This window comes from Dinoponera quadriceps, unplaced genomic scaffold, assembly GCF_001313825.1.
Source record: "Dinoponera quadriceps isolate SergipeBrazil2010 unplaced genomic scaffold, ASM131382v1 scaffold3, whole genome shotgun sequence".
Taxonomy (NCBI): Eukaryota; Metazoa; Arthropoda; class Insecta; order Hymenoptera; family Formicidae; genus Dinoponera; species Dinoponera quadriceps.
Window position 1 is genome coordinate 1,344,311 of NW_014554293.1, and position 24,223 is coordinate 1,368,533.

The following is a 24,223-nucleotide window of genomic DNA, read 5'->3' on the forward strand; positions in this document are numbered from 1 at the left end:
ATCTCAGTTCGAAGATATCGAAGATATCGATATCGTCGTCGGAAACGGAAGACTAAGATAATCCGTAACTAAGATTATCCGTAACATTTGTATGAAATATACTTGATAAGCTCGGATCGTGGCATTGATATCGAGTACGCCGTTTATGAACTGATCCCCTTGCATTGGACTATCCGACTTGGATCGAATGGGTTCTTTCGGATACCGCAGCTCTGTGAAGCATCAGTCAGTTTCAAAATACGAAATTAATCGATATTCAATTTATCTTGGCGATTCATGAGCTATATACTAGGGACAAATTTCTAAAAAATAAAATATTTCTGCGGTGGGTATTAATAAGATATTTATTTATACTAACACACATATTTCTTCACTAGGAAAAGATTCGTTTCAAGTGAGAAAATATATATTTTCTTAAAACTGCAACTTTCTATTTATACATTTTACACATTTTCACGCATTTTAAGCATTTACACTTGAAATTAATTTTTCTAAAACAAGATATGTGCCAAAAACGTCTGAAACTAATGATATAAAAATAAAACATTATCGTAAAACGTAAACAAATATTATTCGAGAGCTAAGGATCGATTTTGTTTACGGAATGTTGGCAGTTTTATATATTTATATAACCAATGAATAATAATATCAATTATTATGTTGGTTATTATGTTATATATAATATCAATTATTATGTTGATTATTATGTTATATGGAGATTTCGGGTTCAACCCTCAGTAGGATTTTTTCTATATAATTGATATTATAATTGGCGTTAAAACTTTTGTGGATGTTTTAAGGAAGTGGCCAGTACTGAATTATTAGTTTCGAAATCAATCATTTTCTAACTTTACAGACACACGTAGATAATATTTCCACCGCAAGAAAATGATTTGACGGGCCAACTACCTTAAACAAATACGTCATTAATACCCACCATATAGATATATATTTTTAGATATTGTTTTCTTTCGGTATATATTCCATTAACGCGCGGAATTATACGTGTTCGAAAAGAATTTGAATACCGAGCTACGTCGATCGCATAGGAACGATTATACGAATGAACTTACTGGCCAGTTGCATTTTCTCCGGGAAATTCGACGGGATTAAATTAGGAGGCGAACCGGCACGAACCGAGCCGAGCTTGGCACGAAGATCCTTGGAACTCTTAGCGTGGATCAATTTGAAATACGTGTCCCACGAGGAGCTCACGGATCTTTGATCTTTCATCCACGCCTTGTACATGTAATCCAAATACTGGCTGTTGGTCATGCTAAGTACGTTGTTCTTCTTATCGCCGCTGCCGGCATCGTGTTCGCGGTGCGCCGCGCGATTCTCGCGAAAAAATCTGCCGCTGCGGAGAAAAGTTCCACGCTACATTTGTGAGTTTTCTTAAATCGGAGTGCAGATATCATACGAACAATCGATTTAAATGCGACATGGTGCGCTGAATGTCCCGATGAAATTGTATTCTTGCGTAGTACATCGTTTCATTAGCGACTACGCCAAAAACGAATACGAGAAACGGTGCAACGCGTGAGGAACGATGCGAGAATTGAGTGACTGAGCAATTTTGAAAATTTGGTATTCTGACCGCCGGGCGGATCGAACGAACTGATAATTTTCTTTTTCTTTTTCACTTTACAACCTTATCCGTCATCGCGTCTGTCAATCATGATTAAGTCCGTGTAATTATTTAGTCAGAAATTTGGCTAGATTCTCGGTTGTTTATCACCTCGGGCGATTCTAGATTTGGAGCGAAGTTCACGTCTCTCTTTCTCTCTTGCCATGGTTGCGATTGTAAAATTTTCCCGTTTAATGTGTTAATTAAATTTTCAACAGCCAAGTAAAAGAAAGAGATTGGCCTGTAAGAGCCGTTGCTGGACAATATTATAAATCTAAGCGGGAGAATAAAATGAAATTTCAAATATTAATTAAATACCATACACATGTATAATTTAATCAATATATTTAGTTTATCATTTTTTTATTAGATTTTCGTAAGAAGTTCGGATGTTAAAAGAAGAATAACAAGTTGAACGTCTAAAAAGATATCGAGTCTGTGTTGTTCATTTTATTCGTAAAAATGATTAATTCATCGAAATTCGATAATTTTGCCTACTGATTCAGTTGACAAACACGATACACACACTTCTGTACGCCCTAATCTAATATATTTAATCTATTTAATATATTAACAATATATAATTAATATATTTAACACGCATTTCAAAACTCCTATTTTAGAAGTCGTTTGTTCAAGAAAGAAATTATAAAATTTGTCACGAACATTTTACAAATTATTTAACACTTTCGCACACCGATATCTTCATTCGCCGCGTTGCGGCGCAAGTAAATGCATCTTTTTTTTCGTAGGGTACCACTACTTCGGCGTTAGGTGAACACAGAGTCGTGAAAATAAATTCCACAAACAATCCATTGGAAACGCCGTTCGTTAATAATCGGATCGTATCGAATAAGGTACTTTTGTGCATTATTCCCTTAATCGCGCGCTCTTCGGTTGACTCAACAGAGGAAAACTCATTTGTACTTGTAGGATGGCATTCGGCCGGCATCACGACGGAATGATTTCTCGTTACTAACGGAGCACCGTGTGTCGCGCTATTATTCGTTCAAATTTATTCGTTCATTTGTTTATTTACAGGAGATACAATGTTTTTTTTAAGAGACACGAATCAAAATAATATATAAGAAGAATGTAACAAATGTTAAAATCGCATATTTACGTTTATGCAATATATAGTATACACTATGGAACTTCGTGCCGAAGAACCTATTCGAGCAATTCCGGCGGATAGCGAATTTTTACTTCCTGCTGACGTTGATAGTCGCGCTCTCGATCGATTCGCCCATTTCGCCGTTGACCAGCGCCTTGCCCTTAACGTTCGTCATCCTCGTAACCGCGGGCAAGCAGGGATACGAGGATTATCTGCGCTACAAGATGGACCAGCGAGATAATCGCAGGTCGGTCACCGTTATCCGCAATAAATGTTTGCAGGTTCGTAGCGTGCGGCACGTCGTTAACGCGAAATCGTTCGCGCTTAAGTCGCTAATGCGTCGCATTTCTCGCAACCACACGCATCATCTCTTGCGGAACATGCGACAATTACTTGCGACCAATTAATGTTAACACTTGCAGGATATATATTGCGAGAAGATATTAGTGGGAGATCTCGTGAAAGTCTCCCGAGATGAAGACGTGCCGTGCGATATCGTTCTTCTTTACAGCGAAACGCCGGGATGTTGTTACGTCACGACGTCCAATCTCGATGGGGAAACAAACTTGAAGGTAATTATTTTCTTTGAAAATTCACACTGGTAATAACGTAGGTTATTTTCATCTCTTCGGTGAAAATACGACGTGTATGAAAGTGAGCCGAAGAAAAAGTTCCTTCGAGAAAATATATAATGTGCAGGTTGTTCAAAAATTTGCGACTTTAATTTTATTCGGAGGTTCTCCGAACGATTCAGAATTGATTTTTACTCAACAGAACGTTGAGAAATTAACAGTTTTCGAGATACAAAGTAAGCTTTTTCGCGAATTAAAGGATACATTAACAGAATTTTACTTCAAGGCTTAGCTATGTTATATGGAAAAAGTTATAAATAACGATCGCTTTTGATACTTTTGCTAAGGAAAAATTGTTTCTGAGTAAGTGAATATGTTAATTTAATATATTTGTGTATTTTTTAACATATTTTCCATGTTTAAAGTACACAAAAAAGTATACAAAAATTTTCATTGTGTTAACCCTATGTAACCCTACATCTTAAATATTTTTTGATTATCTTTCTAGACATTGCAGATCCCAAGAGTAGTTTCCAAGATGGCACGCGATGAAATAGTGGGTGCGGAAGCAACGATCACATGCCAGCATCCTCTGGCCGATCTCTACACCTTCTTCGGCAAGCTCGAAGTTAACAATGGCAACGAGATAACTAGCGGACACCTGACGATAGACAATATAATGCTTCGTGGATCACGATTGAAAGACACGGACTACGTAATCGGCTGTGCTATTTACACCGGACAAGACACAAAGCTGTCGCTCAACTCAAAGATCGTCAGCAATAAATTCTCGACTGTCGAAAAGTAATTATTTCAATCTTTTCCAAATGTAAAGATACAATTAACCTCACTCTGTTCTTGCTAGATTCACTTGCATTTTTGTTACTTCGTATCGCGATCTTGAAGAATTCTACGAATCGCATCGATCGTCTGACAAATATTTCTATGCTCGAAACTGTTATTTGAACTTATTAACACTTAGTCGTACTTTATTCTCCGCAGATCTATCAATAAATATATTATCGTGTTTATCATAATACTGTGCATTGAAGTGTTGATGTCAACTTTGCTGAAGCTATACGTCGAAACCCATGCGACATGGGACATTTATTTTGGTTCGAATTACAAAATCGACTTTGGTCAGTTGTTGACGGATATCCTGAGTTTTACCATCTTATTCAATTACATCGTACCGATATCACTGTACGTCACTGTCGGTAAGAACCAAAACAATACATATATCTAAAAGACATTTTAAAAACGTCCTTTAGACGTTTTGTTATCTAAAAGACGTCTTTACGACGTTTTAGAACGTCCTGATGTTATCTGTGAAGGATTTATATTTGCAATAAAAGAAGAATCAATAATTTCAGAAATAAACTAAAGTTAAAAATAAACTAAGGCTATCTTATATACAATCAACGAGAAGAAAATAGCTAATCATAGCCAATACAAGATGTCAGTTGCTAAACCCAATCGTGAAAATAAAATAAAATAAGGAAAAGGGATAGAGACATAAAAATAAAATAAAAAGGAAAATGAGGGTAAAAGTCTCAAAAGAGTAAACAATTTCTAATGTGATATTGCTTTGAATTCTATTATTCACTGAAGAGGCTCGGAATGATGATCGAAACGTTTGGGCAAGTTTTGCAGAAATCTCTCGCAGGAACTTTTGGACTCATTTCTTTCCTTCATTTCATTTTCACGGCTCTATTCTTTATTTTATCGTATTCTCACGACTGCATGGGTTTCATAATTGAAATCTCGCATCGGCTCTTTTCTCTTTTTCTTGAATCAATAATTTGAAAGTTTCACAACCGTATGCCCACTGACGATAAGATTCGTGATAAGATTCCTTCAGAATTACAGAAATTTCTCGGCTCCTTGTATTTTGGCTGGGACATAGACATGTACGACAGAGACAAGGATCAACCGTCACTCGCCAATACATCAGACTTAAGTGAAGAGCTCGGCCAGATTGAGTATTTATTTACCGATAAGACCGGCACGCTCACTGAAAATCTAATGGTGTTCAGGCGCTGTTCGATCGACGGGAATGTATATATGGAGAAGGATTGCGACGGAAGTCTTTACCTGCTACCGCAGAATGGAAACGAAGAAGAAGCTGTGAAAATAGCGACGTGGCAGGTAAATTTGCAGCATGTCGCGTCAATGAACAAAATTGTTCTGCCTTATTTCCCTTCGTTTTCATTATTATTTAATTTGATTATATTATTCCATTTTAATTATTTTTCCTTCATCTTATGCAAATCTCTCGATATTCAACTCGGTGCATTAATTAAATTAAATAACAATTTATTTTATGTAAGAAAAATAAATAAACTTCCCGTCATTCTTTGTGAGATTTCTGAGAAAAAATAAAAATCATGAAATATGAATTTTTACAGACAGAACCTCAAGATTAGAACCTCAAAAACAAAGAAAATCGTTGTATATTAATTAAATTAAGTTGATTTATTCTGTCTAAAACGGATAAGTAAATTTTCTCTTTGTATTTTGTAAGACTTCCAGGAACGAATGAAAGATCCTGCGTACCCATGATGATCACGTTTTATCACAATGTGATTGTCATACTATAACTCCAACTTAATATATTTTTAAAGATAATTACGTGATTAACATGACATAAGCACAAGATGTACACAGATGATATACAAATATGTGTGCGTGTTCTTGAATTGATTTCAATTAATGCCAATAGATGAGATATTTTTCTGATGTGATACGAACGATACCTGAGTAGCGCACGCATTTTTTAAATCAACGTTGCGTCAAAATATGAACGCGTGCTGGGTTTTCTTTCAGGGCTAGTGTTTTCTTTCAAAGACTTTGACATTTGAATTACGAATTTCCGAAGATTCGAAGCTTCAAAAATATCGGAATTATAAGACTCTCGAACTGTAATATCTGGTATATCAATTCATTTACAAAAGTAAGTTCATTTACACTTACAACATTTCTCAGTATTCCCTGAGTAAAATATGTATAGATATTACTTAGCATTCGCAAGATTGTACTCTTCGAAGCTTCGAGACTTCGAAAATTACGGCCTTAGAAAGCGAGCCTTCGAAGCTTCGTCTTACCAAAATTCGAAAGATCGGATTTCTTTCGAAGCTTCGAAGCTTCAAAATAATCGAAGATTGACAGCCCGGATCGGAATGCTGAGTGCTACGTGACATTATTTTATTTTGCTGTGACAAATAATTTAATCTCGCCGTAATGCGCAATTGCAGGCGGAAATTTGGCGTTTCATGATAAGCATCTCGTTGTGCCACGTGGTGCATATCGCGCCGCCGAGTCAACGTCCAGTGATAATGGCCAGGCGCACAATATACCGCGAGAGTTTTCGGTCGAAGAAAATCACCAGAGTCAACAGCTCGCTGTTGATGCATCCGGATTTGCCGGAGTATCAGGTAAAAATAGAAGATCCATTCGCGCGCAAACGCTAGAGATTCCCGTCGAACGCGCGTAATTGAGCCCGCATGATGGAATGTACAAACGTGCGACATGTGGCAGGCGGCATCGGCGGACGAAAAAGCGTTGGTGGAGGCGAGCGCCAGGTGTGGCATCATTTTCAACAAGGACACCAACGAGGAGATGGAGCTCAAGATCCATGGAAAAGTGTTGGTCTTCGAGAAACTGGAGATACTGGAGTTCAACTCTGGTACGTGAGTCGCGATCGGGCAACGGCGTAATCGATCGAAATATTAATTATTTATTATACATGTATGTGTGTGTATATTGAACAGAACGAAAGAGAATGTCGGTAATAGTGAAGGACGCAGATGGCGATATCTGGTTGTACTGCAAGGGTGCGGACTCGGCCGTTTTTCCGTTGATCGTTCAAGGGAGGGTCCAAGAAGCGACCACTCATGTTGCCGATTTCTCTATGGTTCGTTATCTCTCGCCAGCAAGATCGATAATATCGTAAAACAATGAGAAATATTCGTTACGAATAGAATACACCGCTCGAATGAGGAGCTCGAGAACTGAAATCGAGTCCAATGGACTCTGATGATGACGCCGAGAGTTAACATTCAAATAATCAAATTCGAGTAATGAAAACCGATTAGAATACTTTTGTTAGATAAATGATCGGATGAGTCTCGCACTGTGCCGAGCGATATTTCACGTCGTAGAACCTTTCGAGAGTCTCACAACTTTCAGAGAGGCCTACGAACGCTGGTGATAGCCTACAAGAAGATGGATCAGCTCGAGTACGAGCGACTGTTGGAAGACGTCGAACAGGCCCGACAGATGATCGGTAACGAGAGACGAGCTCACATAACACGCGCGTATGATCGAATGGAGAGCGGACTCACCCTGCTCGGAGTAACCGCGGTGGAGGATTGCCTGCAGGACAACGTGCAGGAAACCTTGGAGAGTCTGCGAGTCGCAGGAATTAAAGTTAGTTTTAAAACGAAGCCGGAGATTTCGGAGAAACGATAATCTCTCGAGTCTAAGTCGAGAATACTTTCTATAAACTTAATTTAAAATATTATAAATATTCTGTTAAATATCATTAAAAAAATTAAATAATTTAAAATTCAGGGTAAAATAATTTTTCAGCATAAATATATTATTTCATTATAACGAATTCGAAGTAAAATACCTCGTATTGAAATTACCATAAACATAATTAAATTTAATAATACAAATTTTGCCAAACTTCACATTGATTCAAAATATAATAAAACTATTAATAATAATATAAAAATAATTATTCCATATTTTCCTATAAAAATAAAAACAAATAATCCAATTACCTAGTAAAAATAAAAACAAATGATCTAGTACTGATGACTAGTCGACGACTCGACTAACCGAATTAGATTGGCTTTTGCCAAACACCGATTAATTTAATCGATAATTTAAAATTACCATCGATCAAGTATCATTTACTCTGTCTTGTTAACACAGGCAGGAATTATCAACTTTTCGATTATTGATGAATGACAAATTGCAGAACTGGAAATTGGTGTTGGCAATTATTGTTATTCATCGACTAATTTAATCGGAGTTTGATGAAAGTCACTCTTAACCACGAGTTAATTCGGATATATTGCATAAGTTTTTTTAGGAGAATAAATTCTTAGTGCTTTATTTTGTTGTTTTTTTTTTATTTGATAGTTGTTTTTTATCCATTTAAATATTAATTTTTTATTCACTAATTTTTTTATTTTACTCTTTTTTATTTGATACTCATTCAGATAGAAAATTTAGTTTAGTTTAGTTAATAAAATCCTTGCTAATTAGGCAAATAAAACCGTCAACTATTGATCCAAGTAAAATGTTTTTCAAGTAAATCATCCGAGTAAGATATTTATTTGATTCGTCACCCACAAACGGATGACGGCATGTACAAGTCACCCTGATATGGGTGATGTAATAGTCAACATATTTACGTGAACGTGTCGTTTAGGTATGGGTTCTTACCGGAGATAAGGCAGAGACTGCGGAGAACATCGCTTTGCTCTGTGGTCATTTTAAAAAAGGCACGGATGTTTTGCGACTGATGGGAAAGACTACGGAACAGTCGTGCTTCGAGACCCTGGCATCGTTCGAGTAAGCGCGGCCTACTCGTCGTCGTACTTTCTTCTTTCGGGAGCTGTTGATTTTAATTATTAATTGTATCATCTAATTTCTATTGCATAGGCGGAAAGTGAATCAGGATCCGCATAAGCAATACGGATTGCTACTAGATGGTACAAGCATGGCCACGACGTTGCAAAATTGCCCGGATTTGTTGAAAACCGTCGGAATGGCTTGCGAAGCGGTCGTTTGTTGCAGGCTAACGCCTTTGCAGAAGAGCGAGGTATGGAAGGAAAGGAATATTACTGTGGCCACGTATTTCATTCGTACACTGTGAGATAAAAATGATTAATATCGCTAATATTATAGTTATTTACAATAAATATTCAACAATATTTCCTTATTGTTCTAATAAGAGAAAAGTAACAACAACAATATGCATATAAGGTTATATATTATCACTAACACTCTACAATAACTTACTAGAAAATGGTTCTTCTGACTGGAGCGCAATCTTTCCATTGTAAAATTATAGTTACAAATACTAAACATATACTATAAATACAGTTACAACTACTATATTTTTCTCTCAGTGCGCGTTTTAAGCTAGATAGAGTAAGGGAAATCTAAATGCTAAGAGGACCTCAGTTACTTTGCGCTAATTCACTTCGCACGTGGCTAGCCCGCAATGTCGATGGTGATTCTTTCAATATTTATAACGCGCAGTCACTACTTACGCAAAGCATTACATTGTATATTCACATATATTAGACTCTTAACATTCACAAAGCTGATTCTCGAGTTTCCTTTGCTCGTATCCCGGCACGCATTCCGCTTATAAATGTTGTCAAGATATCGGCACTCATGTTTGTTTATACAATTCGAAGGATACTATACTACTATAACTGTTAACCTTGACTGGAAATATTTGTGTGCTTACTCTGCTTGAAATAAGGATTCTATGCACGAAAAAAATATTATATAGCACTCTTCATGTAAATATTTTGCAATTTTGCCATGTGTTCTACACTGAGAGGAAAAAAATCGAAAAAATTTGTATTCAATATGCATTCGGTTGACATTAATATTATATTTACTTAAATCCAAATTCTTGTATTCGAACAGAATAAACAATTGCTTTTAAAAGAAATTACGATTTGGAAAAAATATATATTTCTTCATTTCAAAAAAATTCTTTTACAATATAAAAATATGTATATTGCATATTGATATAATTGTGAATATGTTATTAGTATCCATCGATTAAATATTTTTTTATTCATTAGTTATTTTTTCTCTCAGTACATAGTAGTGTACAAAATAAACTGTCAATAGATTTTACCTTGCCAATGAATTTGAATTACGTTTTTAAGAACAAAAACATTGAATATTAAAACTTAAAATATTGTAGGTAAAAATTTGAATAAATTTAATATTAAATTTTTCAATAGTAAATCTTTATCTATCTCTAAATTTCTAAAATCTACATAGCACGTGTGAAGGATAAATTAAAGCAGAATGTCGATATGTTCGTCGGTGTGGCAAATTTCTCTAGTAATATTTCACTATAAAATATATTCCTCCCCGTGTGAAAGTCCGTCTGTAGGAATGCGAAGAAGATAGAAAACGACAGATCAAATTTACCGAACCTACCTGATTTGCAGATTGTGCGCCTGATAAAAAACGCACGAAGCCGCCCACATACCGCGGCTATCGGCGACGGTGGTAACGACGTGTCGATGATACAAGAGGCGCACGTGGGAATCGGGATATTGGGGAGGGAAGGTCGCCAGGCTTCCATGTCGGCCGATTTTGCGTTCTCAAAATTTATGTTCCTGAAAAAGGCATTACTGGTGCACGGTCACTGGTATTACCTGCGCATCAGTATCTTGACGCAGTATTTCTTCTACAAAAATCTGGCCTTCATCACGCCCCAGGTATTGTACGGCCTGCACAGCGGATTTTCCACGCAGGTGAGAATCAACGCCTCTCGCAAGGTGAAACTGGTAGAAGCTGATATTACCGGCTCATATCCTCGACTTGATATTGATTTCTGTCGTAGCAACTTTACGACGGCATGTATCTGATGTGCTTCAACGTGTTGTTCACGTCGATTCCGGTAGTGATGTACGGATTATCGGAGCAGGACTACAACGCGGAACAGCTCATGCAGTATCCGTACTTGTACAAACTGTATGGAAAGAATTATTTAATGACGAAGGGACAGTTCGTGACATGGGTGTTTCTGGGTGCGAAGGAACCTTTTAATGAGTCTTCATAAGAATGACGTGATGTAAATGGTAAGAGACGGTCAACGACGGACATCGTGACTTAATGTCGCCGTTATTGCTTCCAGGCTTGTGGCACGCGTGCGTGACTTATTTTGTGGTCTACTACTTGACCTATACCAATTCCGCGTATTTATACGACAATACAACGGTTGGACAGTGGACTTACAGTACGATTATTCTTCATTTAATCATCCTGGTGGAAAATATACACGTGCGTATCATCAGCGTGAGAATCGGCGAGTTTGTCTTAATGATTTTACCCAACGAAAGTGCCGTTTCAGATATTGCTACGTAGCTCCTACTGGACGATATGGTTCGTGCTGAGCGTAGTGCTGTCCGAATTATTGTTCTTCTTATTCTCCTTTTGCTACTCGCTCGTACAAAGGTAAGCGGGCGTTTTCATGAGGTCGCGAAATATACAGGATGTTGCGTCAACGTACAGCTGATTACGACGGGTTGCCCGTCCAGAGGCGCGCGCGATAAGATCCGTCGTAATGAGTTGTGATGCAACACCCTGAAGAAGAGAAGGCTCCATTAAGGATGTATTGCCTGTTAATATAGTGTTTTCGGCACATCAAGAAGGGTACTTATAAATTTAGTATTTCTCGCGCAAAATTACGTTCCTATACAAGTGTTCATCAGCTAAATAACAAGTACTAATTTAAAACGGAGCTGGGGTAGACACGTACGCACACAATATTGCAAATACAAAAATATTATTACTTTTTTTTATCAATGAGATATTTATGCATCAGCTTGTCAGAGATGCATAGGTAAAAAAAAGAGATGTAAGTGTTCGAATATGCGCATACATGGAAAAAAGGATATAGTTCACGTAAACCGGAAATGGTTGGTATGCCTTATTATTTTGGTATGTCAACTACATCAATGTAGTTGCGCATGATGGCAATCAGAACTCAGTTGGGAAGGCTGTAATGCAAAGCAGCGATGTTAGAAAACAAAGGTGACTCGCTACGCAGAGTAAATACAAAAATATCGTTGGATTCACCGCATGCCGTTCGATCATCGTAGTGAAGCGAGAGCGATCGTGTACTCAAGCGGATGATTCCCGAAAAAAAAACGTGGGAAGTATAATAAGAAAACAGCTCTCACGGTTACCGGCAAGTGGTTACAATTTAATTTATGTTTGAATTTGCAAAAAATGTTATCTAAGCCAACCAAATGGTGCAATTGCCGTTAAAACATTTGTAGTCGAAGTATCAAGGAAATCTGGAGCAACCAGATAACCAGATACTCGTCACTGCTGCAACACAAGTCACTCAACAATTTTACTGTGATTGCAGCAACCGCATAATTAGTTGTTCCATATTTTACTGTTAAATCTGGCTGGCATCATTCGACTTTTGCGTCGGCCAACCAGACTGCTTTTTCCGTGTATCAAATTTTAGATGTCACTTTTAAATGCAATGTAGATTAGTCTGTAATTTTTTCGTAACTTTTTCATTACTTTGAGTTATGGGCAATGCATCTTTAATATAGTTTCTTCTGTACGATAAAATTAATTGGGATAATAAATTTTATTTACAAACGTACGCAAGATATTCGCAATTATCAATTTTTTTCACTCCGTCTCTCTCTCTCTCTCTCTTTTTCTCTCTCACGCGATCACGCTTGTGTCTTTTCAGAAGATACGATGGCGACATGCTGTGGGTCTACCAAAATTTACTAATGTCGCCCTCATTTTGGCTAATCACCTTATTCGTCATCGTTGTTTGCCTGATGCCTGATTATTTATTGTTGACATACAATACTTACAGACCGTTGAAAATTCTTCGGAAAAATGAAGAACAGCCACAACCTGCCGCAAGCACCAACAGCAGTAGGAATAAATGTTTCGAGGTAATAAAGTATATGAGGTGTTTGACGGAAATTGTACGTTGTCTACTTGAACTTTTTTCACGATCGTGATATTTTATATAATGACGACAAAATATAAAAATGGCATACCTTTATCTCACTTTTATAAAGTCATATATCTCGATGTTGGCAATACGAATATAATAATTTTGCAAAAGAAGTTTTAATCTCTGACCATCATTTTCTCCGTCAAAAATTTTACGGCAATTTTGGCTTTCGCGTCGACTGAATAAGAGCTCATAAATCGTAGATTTATCGTACGTATTTGTTTTTACGTGATTTTCTTCATTTTAATGAAATTTCAACCTCCGACCTCTTAGCACCCTCTAGAAATTTTATGACGCAGAAATCGGAATTATCTTAATATGATAAGAGCGCATAAATCATACATTTGCCGTACACATGTTTGTTTTCACTGCGCTAAAATAGCTCTTAGCGTGCGTCTGTATTGTTCTGTTAGAAATTTAAAAAAGAAACAAATCAATTGTTGCCAGGAACGTCGTGTGTTTCCATGGAAGTGCTGCATGTTCTTGCGGAAAAGTGAATGACACGGTGAAAGTATTATTGTTTGGAAATTTCGACCGAGTTTCATTTCGGAATTCGGCCGGCAGATTGGTGATCAACTTCATACACACACTCACACACACAGGGAGAATTCATACAATTACGGAATTACTGAGAGACATTTTAAGTGCTAGTTTCCCACATGATATGTTATACGGACAACAGAAAAGAATTTTTTCGATACAATTCGAAACGCAATTTTATGCCCAATGAAAGAACTTGTTATTTATTAATTCGCAGAAGTTGAGAGGATGCCATATTTGAAAACTTGCTGGCAAAATATAGACTTCTTTCTGCAAAGTTCACGTCGTATTGGTTACACAGAATTATAAATAGTTTTACACAGTGAAAAATATGCTCTAATCGGGAAAATTTCGAAGAACATTTTTGTACCTTTTCAATTAAATTTAGAGGCCCAAAAAGATACGAAAAGTTTACAGAAAAATTTGTATATATCTTGTTTAGATTTTCCACTAAATTTACTCTTGAAAAAAAGCATATGAGAAGTTTAATCGTTCCAAGATTAATCGTTTTTCCGCAATGTTGATTGATTATTTCAAAATTTTAACCTTGATATGAGTCGTTACTTGCTTCCACTCGTAGTTTCCGCTCGCGATTTCGGCTCGCGACTTTCGCTCGCGGCTGGATTACACGTTTCGACGGTAACAAAAATATCATTTTTTCGTCGACACAAATTTTAGTCCGATTAGTTTTTAGCTTATTTAATTACACGAACTGACATTTTTTTCGTATAATAATAATTAATTAAATAACGCGCATCCGTGTTGGTCCAGTATGGTAAGACAGCGCACACATTCATCGTATTCAATTCGTTAGTTACTGTAAGGAACTACGGCAAAAAAATTAGTTTGGACATCAGAAAGATTTGTCCGAAGCAAGATTTGCTAAGAGTAAGTTTGTTATTTGCTGGAGACGTAGACAGCAAAATAATTTGATTACGCTAGGTAAATTTCATCACTATCACAACGGTTTTGCTACAACAGCAAGATTATTTTTTTTCACGTGATAAATCTTCCTGTTGCCCTTATAGTAATAATTTGTTGAAGCTAGCAAAATTATTTTTTTCCGTGTATAGTCAATCACGAAAAGATTGCAATATTATTTTCTCGATGAGTTTCGCCACGCATTTCGTACCCAATAGGAAAATGTATCTCCTGAGAATTACTAAAAGCAAATTCTATTGGAAACGAGATGTGTTCCGAAACTTATTAAAAAAAAGTCTTGCACCTTCTTATTATTGATTATACAAAAAATACAAAAAAAGTCGCGTGATCGTGACAGTGTTTATAGTATTGTAACATTTGAGGATCTACGTTATCGATGCTTATTAAGTGTGTCAACTATTTTGATGTCCTCTTGAGTTCTCTTACTAAGCTATTGGCTGTCTTCCAAATTGCCTCTCAAATAACAGTATTTAATCCATATTGAAATCGAGTATATTTGGAAAACTATGTTACACAACTTAAAATCAGTTACGCGGAGCGTGTATTGCGTGAAATCGTGCATAAAGAATACACTTTGAACTCTATGAATATTCAATTATGATAATCAATTTTGCGGAACTAGGTTTGTAAAAACAGCGCGAGAAATCGAACAACAAATGACAATTGTAATATTTTATAATTTTCCTCTTCCTTTGTATAATGTATAATGTATATAAATTATATAATTTGTAATATATATTTTATATTAGACAAAGCGAATTTCTTTCTATCCTTTCGACATCTCCATCCTGAGTGTTACCAATTACATACATGTAACGCATTAACACAATGACTCTCTTCTCTCTGTGTCCGTTAAAATATCTTATTTCAATTAACCTTGCCAAAACTCGACTAAAAATGTGTGTTAGAATCCAATGCGTTACCTTGGAATATTTCGCGATACGTACGAGTGATAATGTAATTTGTTATGGTAACAAGAGAGCCAACAAATCAGTGCAAACGCTAGCGCGATATTAGCTAATTTATGAATCAACCGATCGAAACGAACACGTGAAGTGAGTTTTTTGCCTTCACATTCGGTTAAGTGGTATGTGAGAAAATCGCAGCTTTGTGACTGAAACTTCAAAATATTACCAAAATCAGTAACAACATTTATATCCAGTAAGGTTATATTCAATAAGGTTTGAGTTTTTTAGTACTATAAATATTAAATCTATTTAGTTCTATATTAAATCTTCAAAGGTCTTCTATTGCGTTCCTTTGCGCTACAAGTGGAAAGTTATTTCTGTTTCCTCTACTTGAAGATTTAATGTAAAATTTAAAATTTCCTCGCGGAAGATCTAAATTCTCTTTGTACCATAAAAGAAGTACTATTAGTGCTCCTTTGTCCTGATGTTACATATAGGAAGTTATTTTTGTTTTCTTCGTTTGATAATTTAATATAGAACTGAATAGATTTAATGTAAAACCAAAATTTCGACTCATTGTTACAATTGTAATAAAAGAATAAAGTACAATTTGTACTCACCAAGCTGATTAGACTCAAGAAGATTACAAATTTCGCTAAAAGCAGGACGACCCCAGGACCTCCTTAAGTCCAAATTCCTTCGTTCTCCAAAAGAGACATTCTACAAACGATAAGACTTTCTTCGAAATGGAGTCGTTCTGGAGTGAAATCGCGAAAAAGTTTACGTCAATTCTTTCTTTCTCCTTCAATGAAACGATATATATTCTCCGCGGCCCGATCTGCACGCCAATTAAACGTCGTTGAAACCGTCGCCGTTTTCGTATAAGATTCGCGACTAGCAGTTACGTTCGAGAGATAAACAGAGACCGTTGACGGTTACTGACTGTGTCGAGCCAGGAATGACGACGAAAATATCGCAGAAATACATATTATCAATTCATGTGCAATGTCATAAAGTTCATACGCATTTACATAACAATAAATCATGCATCCAATGGCATCCTTCTGACGTCGAGTTACAGGAGGGAGGTGTGGGAGCGCGCGCGTGCTCGTGTGCGTGAGAAAGCGTGTGTAGAAGCGAGAGCGAGGGAACGCCGAGCGAATCGCGCAGGTATGCACGCGTGTGCGGATGCGTGTGTGCGTGAGCGTGGTTCTCCAGCAGGTTCTCGGCGTGCCGTCGGGGTGAAATGTCTTCGATTTTCAATGGCAACGACGCGAGGAAACGTCGCGCTCGTCGCAGGCATTGAGCACGTTCGGACGAAGCCGACAGTGACGTGAAGTGCCCGTCATTGCGCGGCATATTGTGGTAATTTTCGCAATTATGAGATCAAGCCAATACGGACCGATCGAGACACGCTTGTCAAACGTATCTCGCCCACGTGTGATGTAGCATTGTTCCGAGAAACCTGCATTCTCGGCTAATACGTACGTATGTGTTGTTGCTTACGCGCGTTGCTCGCATGTGTGCGCAAACGGTCGTAAGTCAATCATTTTTAATTGGTTCACGCGACGGGAGAATGGAATTCTTACTCTTGTGCCAGCCAGTGAAATTCACTTGGATTCACGCAGTTCCACTCGCCTCTCAGATCCATATTTACACTGGGTTCGTTTTCCTCCTATCTTGTGCCTCCCGTGTCGAATTAGTATCTTGCTTATGTGTGCATACAGTATCCTCGGTTTTATAGGATTTCTCGTGCAACGATTCGAACATTCGAATCAAGTTTAAGAGACTCCCGTTGATTATTCAAACGAGTCGTGTTCCCTGCTTTCGTGGATTAAAAAACGTTCTGATAAAAACCTTCGTGTTACACTTGGAATGTGCAAACACAGATAACACTTTGCATGATAATTTAACATCACCACGAGAAAAATATTTCCATCACATCTGTGATGTTGCTGCGTTATGTGCTAGCTTTGTATTATATCATTATCATTCGAACTGTGATAACTTACAAACGATGTGTGTGTATCATACATACATACATGTACATGTCTGTGTATAATTGTCATGTATTTAAACCAGTATCATGTTCCCTACACTGTCAATTGCCTGTGGGAATATGTTCCTAGCTTTAGATATACTTGTTGACTTTCATTGTATTAGTGAACTAACTCCACTGAGTGCTTTACTGCTGTCAGTAAAGTCAATAAATGGGATAAATATTGATATAATTTGATATTTAAGATATCTTTTTCTATTTTCTTTCTTTCGCTATTCTAAAGCAAAAGAATTTGCATTGCATTATTCATATTTTTAACAGCGACTTGTGACATGAAAATTTGCAATGAAAGATTAGTATAACTTGTATGATAAATTTAACGAATCATTATGTGATATTTGATATGTGATATTTATTATGTGCAAATAACACAGGATATAAATATTTTTTCTTTCAATCTCTGCAAATATATCCGCATATTCTCAATCAAACGCCACTTAATATTAAGCTTACAATAGTATGTGTTCGTTCTTTGTATATACATTTGTTATTTACATATACAGGAACAAATTAAATAAACATGAGGGTCACATCGTGTCATTTTCGTCGTTGCATCATAGCAGCATTGTCAATAGTGTTGTTATTTTGTGTCATTCAAGTAATAAGAATAGAGCTGGGATTCAATGATGATCTTACAAACATAGAAAAGTTGTGAGTGATCTTTCAATATCTTCTTCTAACATCAAAATTGACATATTTTATATTTCATAAATTTCGTCCATTTCAGGATGCACATATCACAATCAATCAAAGAGTCAGAACAGCTTTATGCCGGGTATGTATAATATGTTTTTGTTTTATTTATTTGTATTGATCAAAAACGGCATAGTAATAATATACTTCCCATTAATATGTTGAAACCCATCGCTCTGCGAGATTATTGTTTATAATCTACAGACACACAGTCAAAGTATATAATCTAACAGACTATTGTCACTCTCATTACTTGTATTTATGTATCACCGTGCGATAAAATGCTTTCATCCGTACAGGGAAGGTGTTATTGCCTGCAAGTTACCTCAGTTAAATGTATCTAGTCCGGAAATAATGAAATTTATACACGATGTGCCACCTTTGTCTTGCGGATCGGAAGATTGGGTCACCGTGGAAGGTTCGAAACTTGTTATTACCGATAAAGCGCGAAACAAGTATGGACAAATCACATGCATCTTCAGTGGTAGGTTATAACGATATCTCCGAAATACTCGATATTATTCACTCTTAATCGTTACCACTGTTAAGTATTATATCATTGTTTCAGAGATCGTCAGAACAGACGATTATAATACAAAACTGCTGGAGGGTATAGAGGCTGACGATTTCTACATACTTAAAGACAGTGACTTCGCCGAAGTCCGATGCAAGTCGAAGAAAGGGGATGTGTTAGTTAATTTGTTTACGCGTTGCAGCTACGTACATGTTGTTCACCGTCATTTAACACACGGTCATTTGAATTTAGGTGGCAGGGTATGCTCGCTGGGGTGAAACACGATCCACGCGTCAGAAAGTATCACAACTGGGCCAACGTGCCGGGCACCGGCTTGAAACTGAACGTCCTCATGTTCGGCTTCGATTCGCTATCCAGGAATACGTTTATTCGTAAACTTCCCAAGACCTATCGTTTCATAAAGCATCAGTTGAATGCTCTGGTGCTGGAAGGATACAACATCGTGGGTGACGGCACCCCGCAAGCGCTTATCCCGATTCTCACCGGCAAGATCGAACTTGAATTACCGGAGACGCGAAAGCGAATGGGCCAGAAAGCGAGTTACGTTAACGTTTACCCCATGATATGGAACAAGTATAACGAGCACGGTTACATAACAGGTTTTATGGAGGATGTGCCGCATATCGGGACTTTCACCTACCGCCTGAAGGGCTTTAACGAGCAACCGACTCATCACTATATGCGCACGTATTATTTAGCCGCTTCTCCGTACTTCAAAACGTACAAGAAGTTCTGCATAGCCGGCACCCCGCGTCATATGGTACGTATTGGAAATGAGAAAATCGTTTATCTTCGCAACACGAGATGAAGAAAATAACGTCACTCGCGTCGGTTGAAAATAATATCGCTCGAAAGTGACGATATTATTTTGAAACCGCAGTTTTTTCGGTCGCAGAACGCAATTTAATTTCATCGAGGACGATAATCGTTTCACGAAATTGTGAGATTTAAGTGCGATTTTTATCAATCTTAAACACACGTGTCGTTTGTGCACGTGTGATGTTTTTTATATTATTATCTGTGCATTTACATAGGTGATGATGAATTATATAAAAACGATTTTCAATACGTATAAAAAACAGCCAAAGTTCGTATTTGGATTTCACGGAGAATTGTCACACGATTCTTACAATGATATCGGAGCGGTGGACGATGATCTCTATTTTTGGGTGAAAGATCTTTACGATTTTGGACATTTGAACAATACCATTTTAATTTTGATGAGCGACCACGGACACAGGTTTGAATACGTCTTTACATTCATAGATATGATACTCGTGTTTTGCACGTTTATTGATTTAACGATGCACCCTGGAACAAAAGGATTAATATCTATTTCTTTAGCCTCTACTCATAGGGTTCTTAGAATTCGCAAGCATTTGGAAGTCTAAGGATTCTTCGAGTTCAGCCGTAAATTTCGTCCTTCAATTAGTAAGATATCAATGAATTGTTATCGCAGCGTGCATCGTGTTTTTTTCGAAGTACTCACGATTTCGCATCCTACGACTTCTCTGATTGAAAACTAAAGAAGCGGACGTTGAAATTCCTTTCTTCCAGGCACGGGACTGATCGTGTCGTTTTCTCATTTCACAGATTCGCGGAGATTCGCAATACTCTGCAAGGGAAGCAGGAGGAAAGGCTCCCGTTCTTTTCTTTCATCTTTCCACCTTGGTTCAAACAAGACCATCCACAGGCATACGCGAATTTCGTGTACAACACGCAGTACTTAACGTCACCGTTCGATGTGCACAGAACATTGGAAAATATACTTGACTTCGGCACACCGAAGGATGGAGATCGTCATCAAAGAGCTATCAGCTTATTCGACAAGGTGAAAATACGTGAAATTCGCGGAGAGCCCATCTGTTTTAATACTTTACCACGCGAAGATGATCGGTGTCCCTCGACCGTTCGTTTGAGGAAAATCGACGTAAATATTTCGAACGAAAACAAACCCAAAAGATCCGAAAATGCGAAGAGTGGCTACTCTATCATTATATATTATGTTAAGTCTTATCACAACGATATGTCTACCTACCCATTAAGTTTCGGATGAACTCGCGTGTACTCGAAAACGCGTAATAGCACTTTGAAACGTTTGATAGCACGTGTCTCGGTTAAGGTCGCGGCGTATCGCAGAAACGATAATAATGAACAGCGGACGCCGGTACGGTTACGGGAAATATTTCCCAAGTACGTGAGAATATTACCATTTTGGATAAATCGTAGTGAAATACATCTGCGTGTGCGATCGTCGAAATGAATTAGGACGTGTTTCGCTCGCAATGATGAAAACGTTACGCGAAAACCGATAAGAGAACGATTGTGCGCGCGAAATCGTCAGAGAGAGACACGCTGCTACCCTTTCCCTTACATTCACCCCGTCTTGAATAATAGTGGAAAAAATCCGACACAATCGAGAATTTTGTCGTGAAAATAGCAAAAACGATGAGAGCACGTCTTCTGCACACGGTGTACTGAAGAAAGCTGATAAGCGACGCGTCATCGAGATATCCCTACTACGGTCGCTCATTAAATCAACTATTTCCTGAAAGTAATTGTCCGTACCGAGGCACAGGCGATAAGCAAGCTTCGAGCAAGCTGCTCGAGCGAAACATCGAGACCGATGTATCACGCGGTACTGATGTAAAAACCAAGATGTAAATATAATTATGCAAGGAGACACTCGTTGTTGATAATGAAATTCATGTATGATCTCTGTTTCAGATACCTACAGATAGAACGTGCGCGGACGCGTTCATAGAGCCCCATTGGTGCGCTTGTCTCGGCTGGCAAGAGATCTCGGTCGACGATACGGTTGTTAGCGCTGCCGCCAATTATTTCGTCCGATTTCTCAACGATTACACCGTGGATCATCGCGACATTTGCGAGATATTACGTTTGGACGAGATTCTATGGGCCGCCAAGCTCATACCTACCAAAGGTGGGCGGCGTGGCGTGCGAAGGAGGCGCGTTGTGATTCCTTCCCGATAGAGATATTTTGCTGAAATACTTTTTCAATCGACCCAATTTTATTCATACACGCAGCTTTCAATTTCAATACAGTGAATTTCACGATATCTAATATCTCGAGAAATTTTTCTCATCACTTTGCAGAATCGCACCTTAATTTTCATTATATTTCACGGCATTACATTGAATATCACGATGGGAATTGTGGTTTATTTCGAAATATTTATTGTTATGTGTCTCACTAATTTTTCAGTAACTTTCATCTCATTGTTCGTCAAGTTCATAGTATATCGGTATACTCGAATATAAGGAAGGTTAAAGTGTACCGTTGAAATTGGCCGAATTTAACTGAAATTTAACTTAAAAAGCTGGTTAGGTTAGGTTATGTAAGGTTAGGTTAGGCAGATCGGCGGGATGATTTTAAGTATATTTCCATCGGGGTTGATTTCGCCGAGGGGACTGACGTTTAATGTGATATATTTCAGGTTTGCTAGATTTCCGGAAATCCGGAGACCAAGACGGCTTCGTGGGTGATTTCAGTGCCAAAACGAAAGTGACGACAGAGGTGTACCAATTAAAAGTGAGAACTTTACCAGGCAAAGCGTTGTTCGAGGTCAGCATTGCTCACGACCTGACGACCAATACTTTCCACACGAAGGTAAGTGCAGACCGAGGCGCGTGCTCGACAGCGACGATTTATGATGAACGGTGCTTTCATCGTATTTCATAACGTTGTCCTTGTAGATCTCTGACATCAGCAGAATTAACATGTACGGGTCTCAAGCGAGATGCGTGGAGAATTCGCTGTTTCATCTGCGCAAATACTGTTACTGCAAAGGATAGGTAACGTTTTTGCATCGGCAGCGATCGCGTTTCTAACTGATCGGCGACACACATCAAAACATTCGAATCAAAGACGTCGTCTCGACCGCACCGAAGGATATTATTTAGTTTAAAATATAATTTTGTCGTGTGTATTGTGATTTTGTTGAACGTAGCCATATTAGACCGAGAGATAGCATTTGTCCAATAATTCCGTGCGGTTTTTGCCGACAAATAGCTCCAGCCTAGCTTCATCCTCAGTCGAAATCTTGAGAGCGTATAGTTATTGACAGGTGACATTTCAACGTGCATTAGAGAAAAGAAAAAAACAACGCGAAGATTGGTCGTGTTTTGTGTGTTTGGTATCATTTGAAAGAGGGATGACTGAAACGAGCATTCTCGGCATATGCTTTTTATCTTACAAGAGGCAGAAATACAGCATAGAGTAAACAGGAAGTTCTTTGAGCGAGGAATCATGAAGCTGCCTGAAAGATAGTAAAAGATAATGAATCAACGGCCACATTGATTAAAGTTATCGCCTTTTTATGAGGAAGTCTTTCATTTAGAGAAGGTCCCGTTAATGCACGGTGCGATAACACACATCCACTCACTCTGCGTAGAATCTTTTCGCTGAACCACCAATTAGAAAATTTTCTATTAGCCAGTCACCTGTGTGGGCTGTCGGAGCCCCGGCCTTTCATTTACAGATAAAAAATCGCACGGAATTATTGGCCAACCCGATACATGCGTACTTTAATTCAAGCTTCTGATAATTGTGTATCGATGAAAAACAGCCATTATGATCACAGAATATCGCACGGAACATATCACACATTCTTAAAAGATTTTATACGTGTATCTACGTGCGAATTACTACTACATAGGCGGTATATATCTTGCTTTAAATGGTTCAAGAAATCTCGATTATTTCAACGTGTGACGTGAAATATGTTATCTCGTGTACTAAAAAGGTAAACGATACGCTTATTATCCTAATGTTAATTAAACTATATTTAATTTTGTAAATATGAATTGTATGATTCCGTATGCTTCCGTATACATCCAAACGTTTTGTTTACAATTAATATTGCGTGCCAGTGTATTGCAGTGATAGCTCGAATCTCTCATCGGTATTGCTCGTGATGATATGAACTTCTAATTGGTATAGTATATGTATCTCTTTATTAGATACTTTATAGTGAATTTTGTCCCTCATTTTTATTATTTTTGTCGATCTGTAGACGAAAAATCACTATTTGTATAATAATGATGCAAGAGGAAGAAGGTCCTATTTATGTGTTTGCAAAGGGAAAGATCCACAACCTTACAATTCAAGCAAGATACAGTAATAACATCTAGGAATTATTAATTATATATAATGTACGATAAAGAACACGTTGCAGCATATATTTTTGCTCTATATTTAACGCTAAATATAGTCGATTCTGCGCCTTTGATATAATTAATGATAATTATTAAATAATAATTACAAATTGTGAAAAAATAAAATTATGATCATAATTAAAGTAAATCATAATTATTCGATATTAATAAGTATTAATATCTATATCACATTATAAGGGTGTTGAAGAACAAAGACAGGCTTATGTTTGGCGTTAAATATAGATTGTAAAAATGCAAACTAATACGTATGCTAGTCTTACATCTA

At 37.5% G+C, this 24,223-nt stretch overlaps 2 protein-coding genes across 4 annotated transcripts; both read left to right on the top strand.

Annotated features, from left to right (window-relative positions):
- The first annotated feature begins 1,791 nt into the window (after nt 1-1,791).
- LOC106742214 (probable phospholipid-transporting ATPase IF) lies at nt 1,792-13,982 on the top strand. The gene is made up of 18 exons (XM_014614954.1): nt 1,792-1,803; nt 2,380-2,484; nt 2,768-3,022; nt 3,164-3,313; nt 3,822-4,117; nt 4,316-4,530; nt 5,175-5,461; nt 6,568-6,747; nt 6,851-6,998; nt 7,084-7,226; nt 7,502-7,741; nt 8,757-8,899; nt 8,990-9,149; nt 10,531-10,839; nt 10,929-11,115; nt 11,223-11,368; nt 11,439-11,542; nt 12,804-13,982. The coding sequence occupies exons 1-18, from the start codon at nt 1,792-1,794 to the stop codon at nt 13,084-13,086; spliced, it is 3,363 nt and encodes a 1,120-aa protein (XP_014470440.1). The 3' UTR covers nt 13,087-13,982.
- Nucleotides 13,983-16,610: 2,628 nt separating this feature from the next.
- On the top strand, nt 16,611-24,217 carry LOC106742612. 3 transcript variants are annotated; one of them, XM_014615749.1, is made up of 11 exons: nt 16,611-16,956; nt 18,035-18,182; nt 18,259-18,306; nt 18,524-18,708; nt 18,793-18,913; nt 18,991-19,519; nt 19,794-19,999; nt 20,353-20,590; nt 21,487-21,703; nt 22,218-22,390; nt 22,477-24,217. In XM_014615749.1, exons 2-11 carry the CDS (start codon nt 18,052-18,054, stop codon nt 22,573-22,575), a joined length of 1,947 nt encoding a protein of 648 aa, XP_014471235.1. In that variant the 5' UTR covers nt 16,611-16,956; nt 18,035-18,051; the 3' UTR covers nt 22,576-24,217. The 3 variants fall into 3 exon arrangements, with proteins under 3 accessions (XP_014471235.1, XP_014471253.1, XP_014471244.1); XM_014615767.1 differs by having other exon boundaries at nt 16,611-16,837; XM_014615758.1 differs by lacking the exon at nt 16,611-16,956 and adding an exon at nt 16,981-17,134.
- The last annotated feature ends 6 nt before the right edge of the window (nt 24,218-24,223 follow it).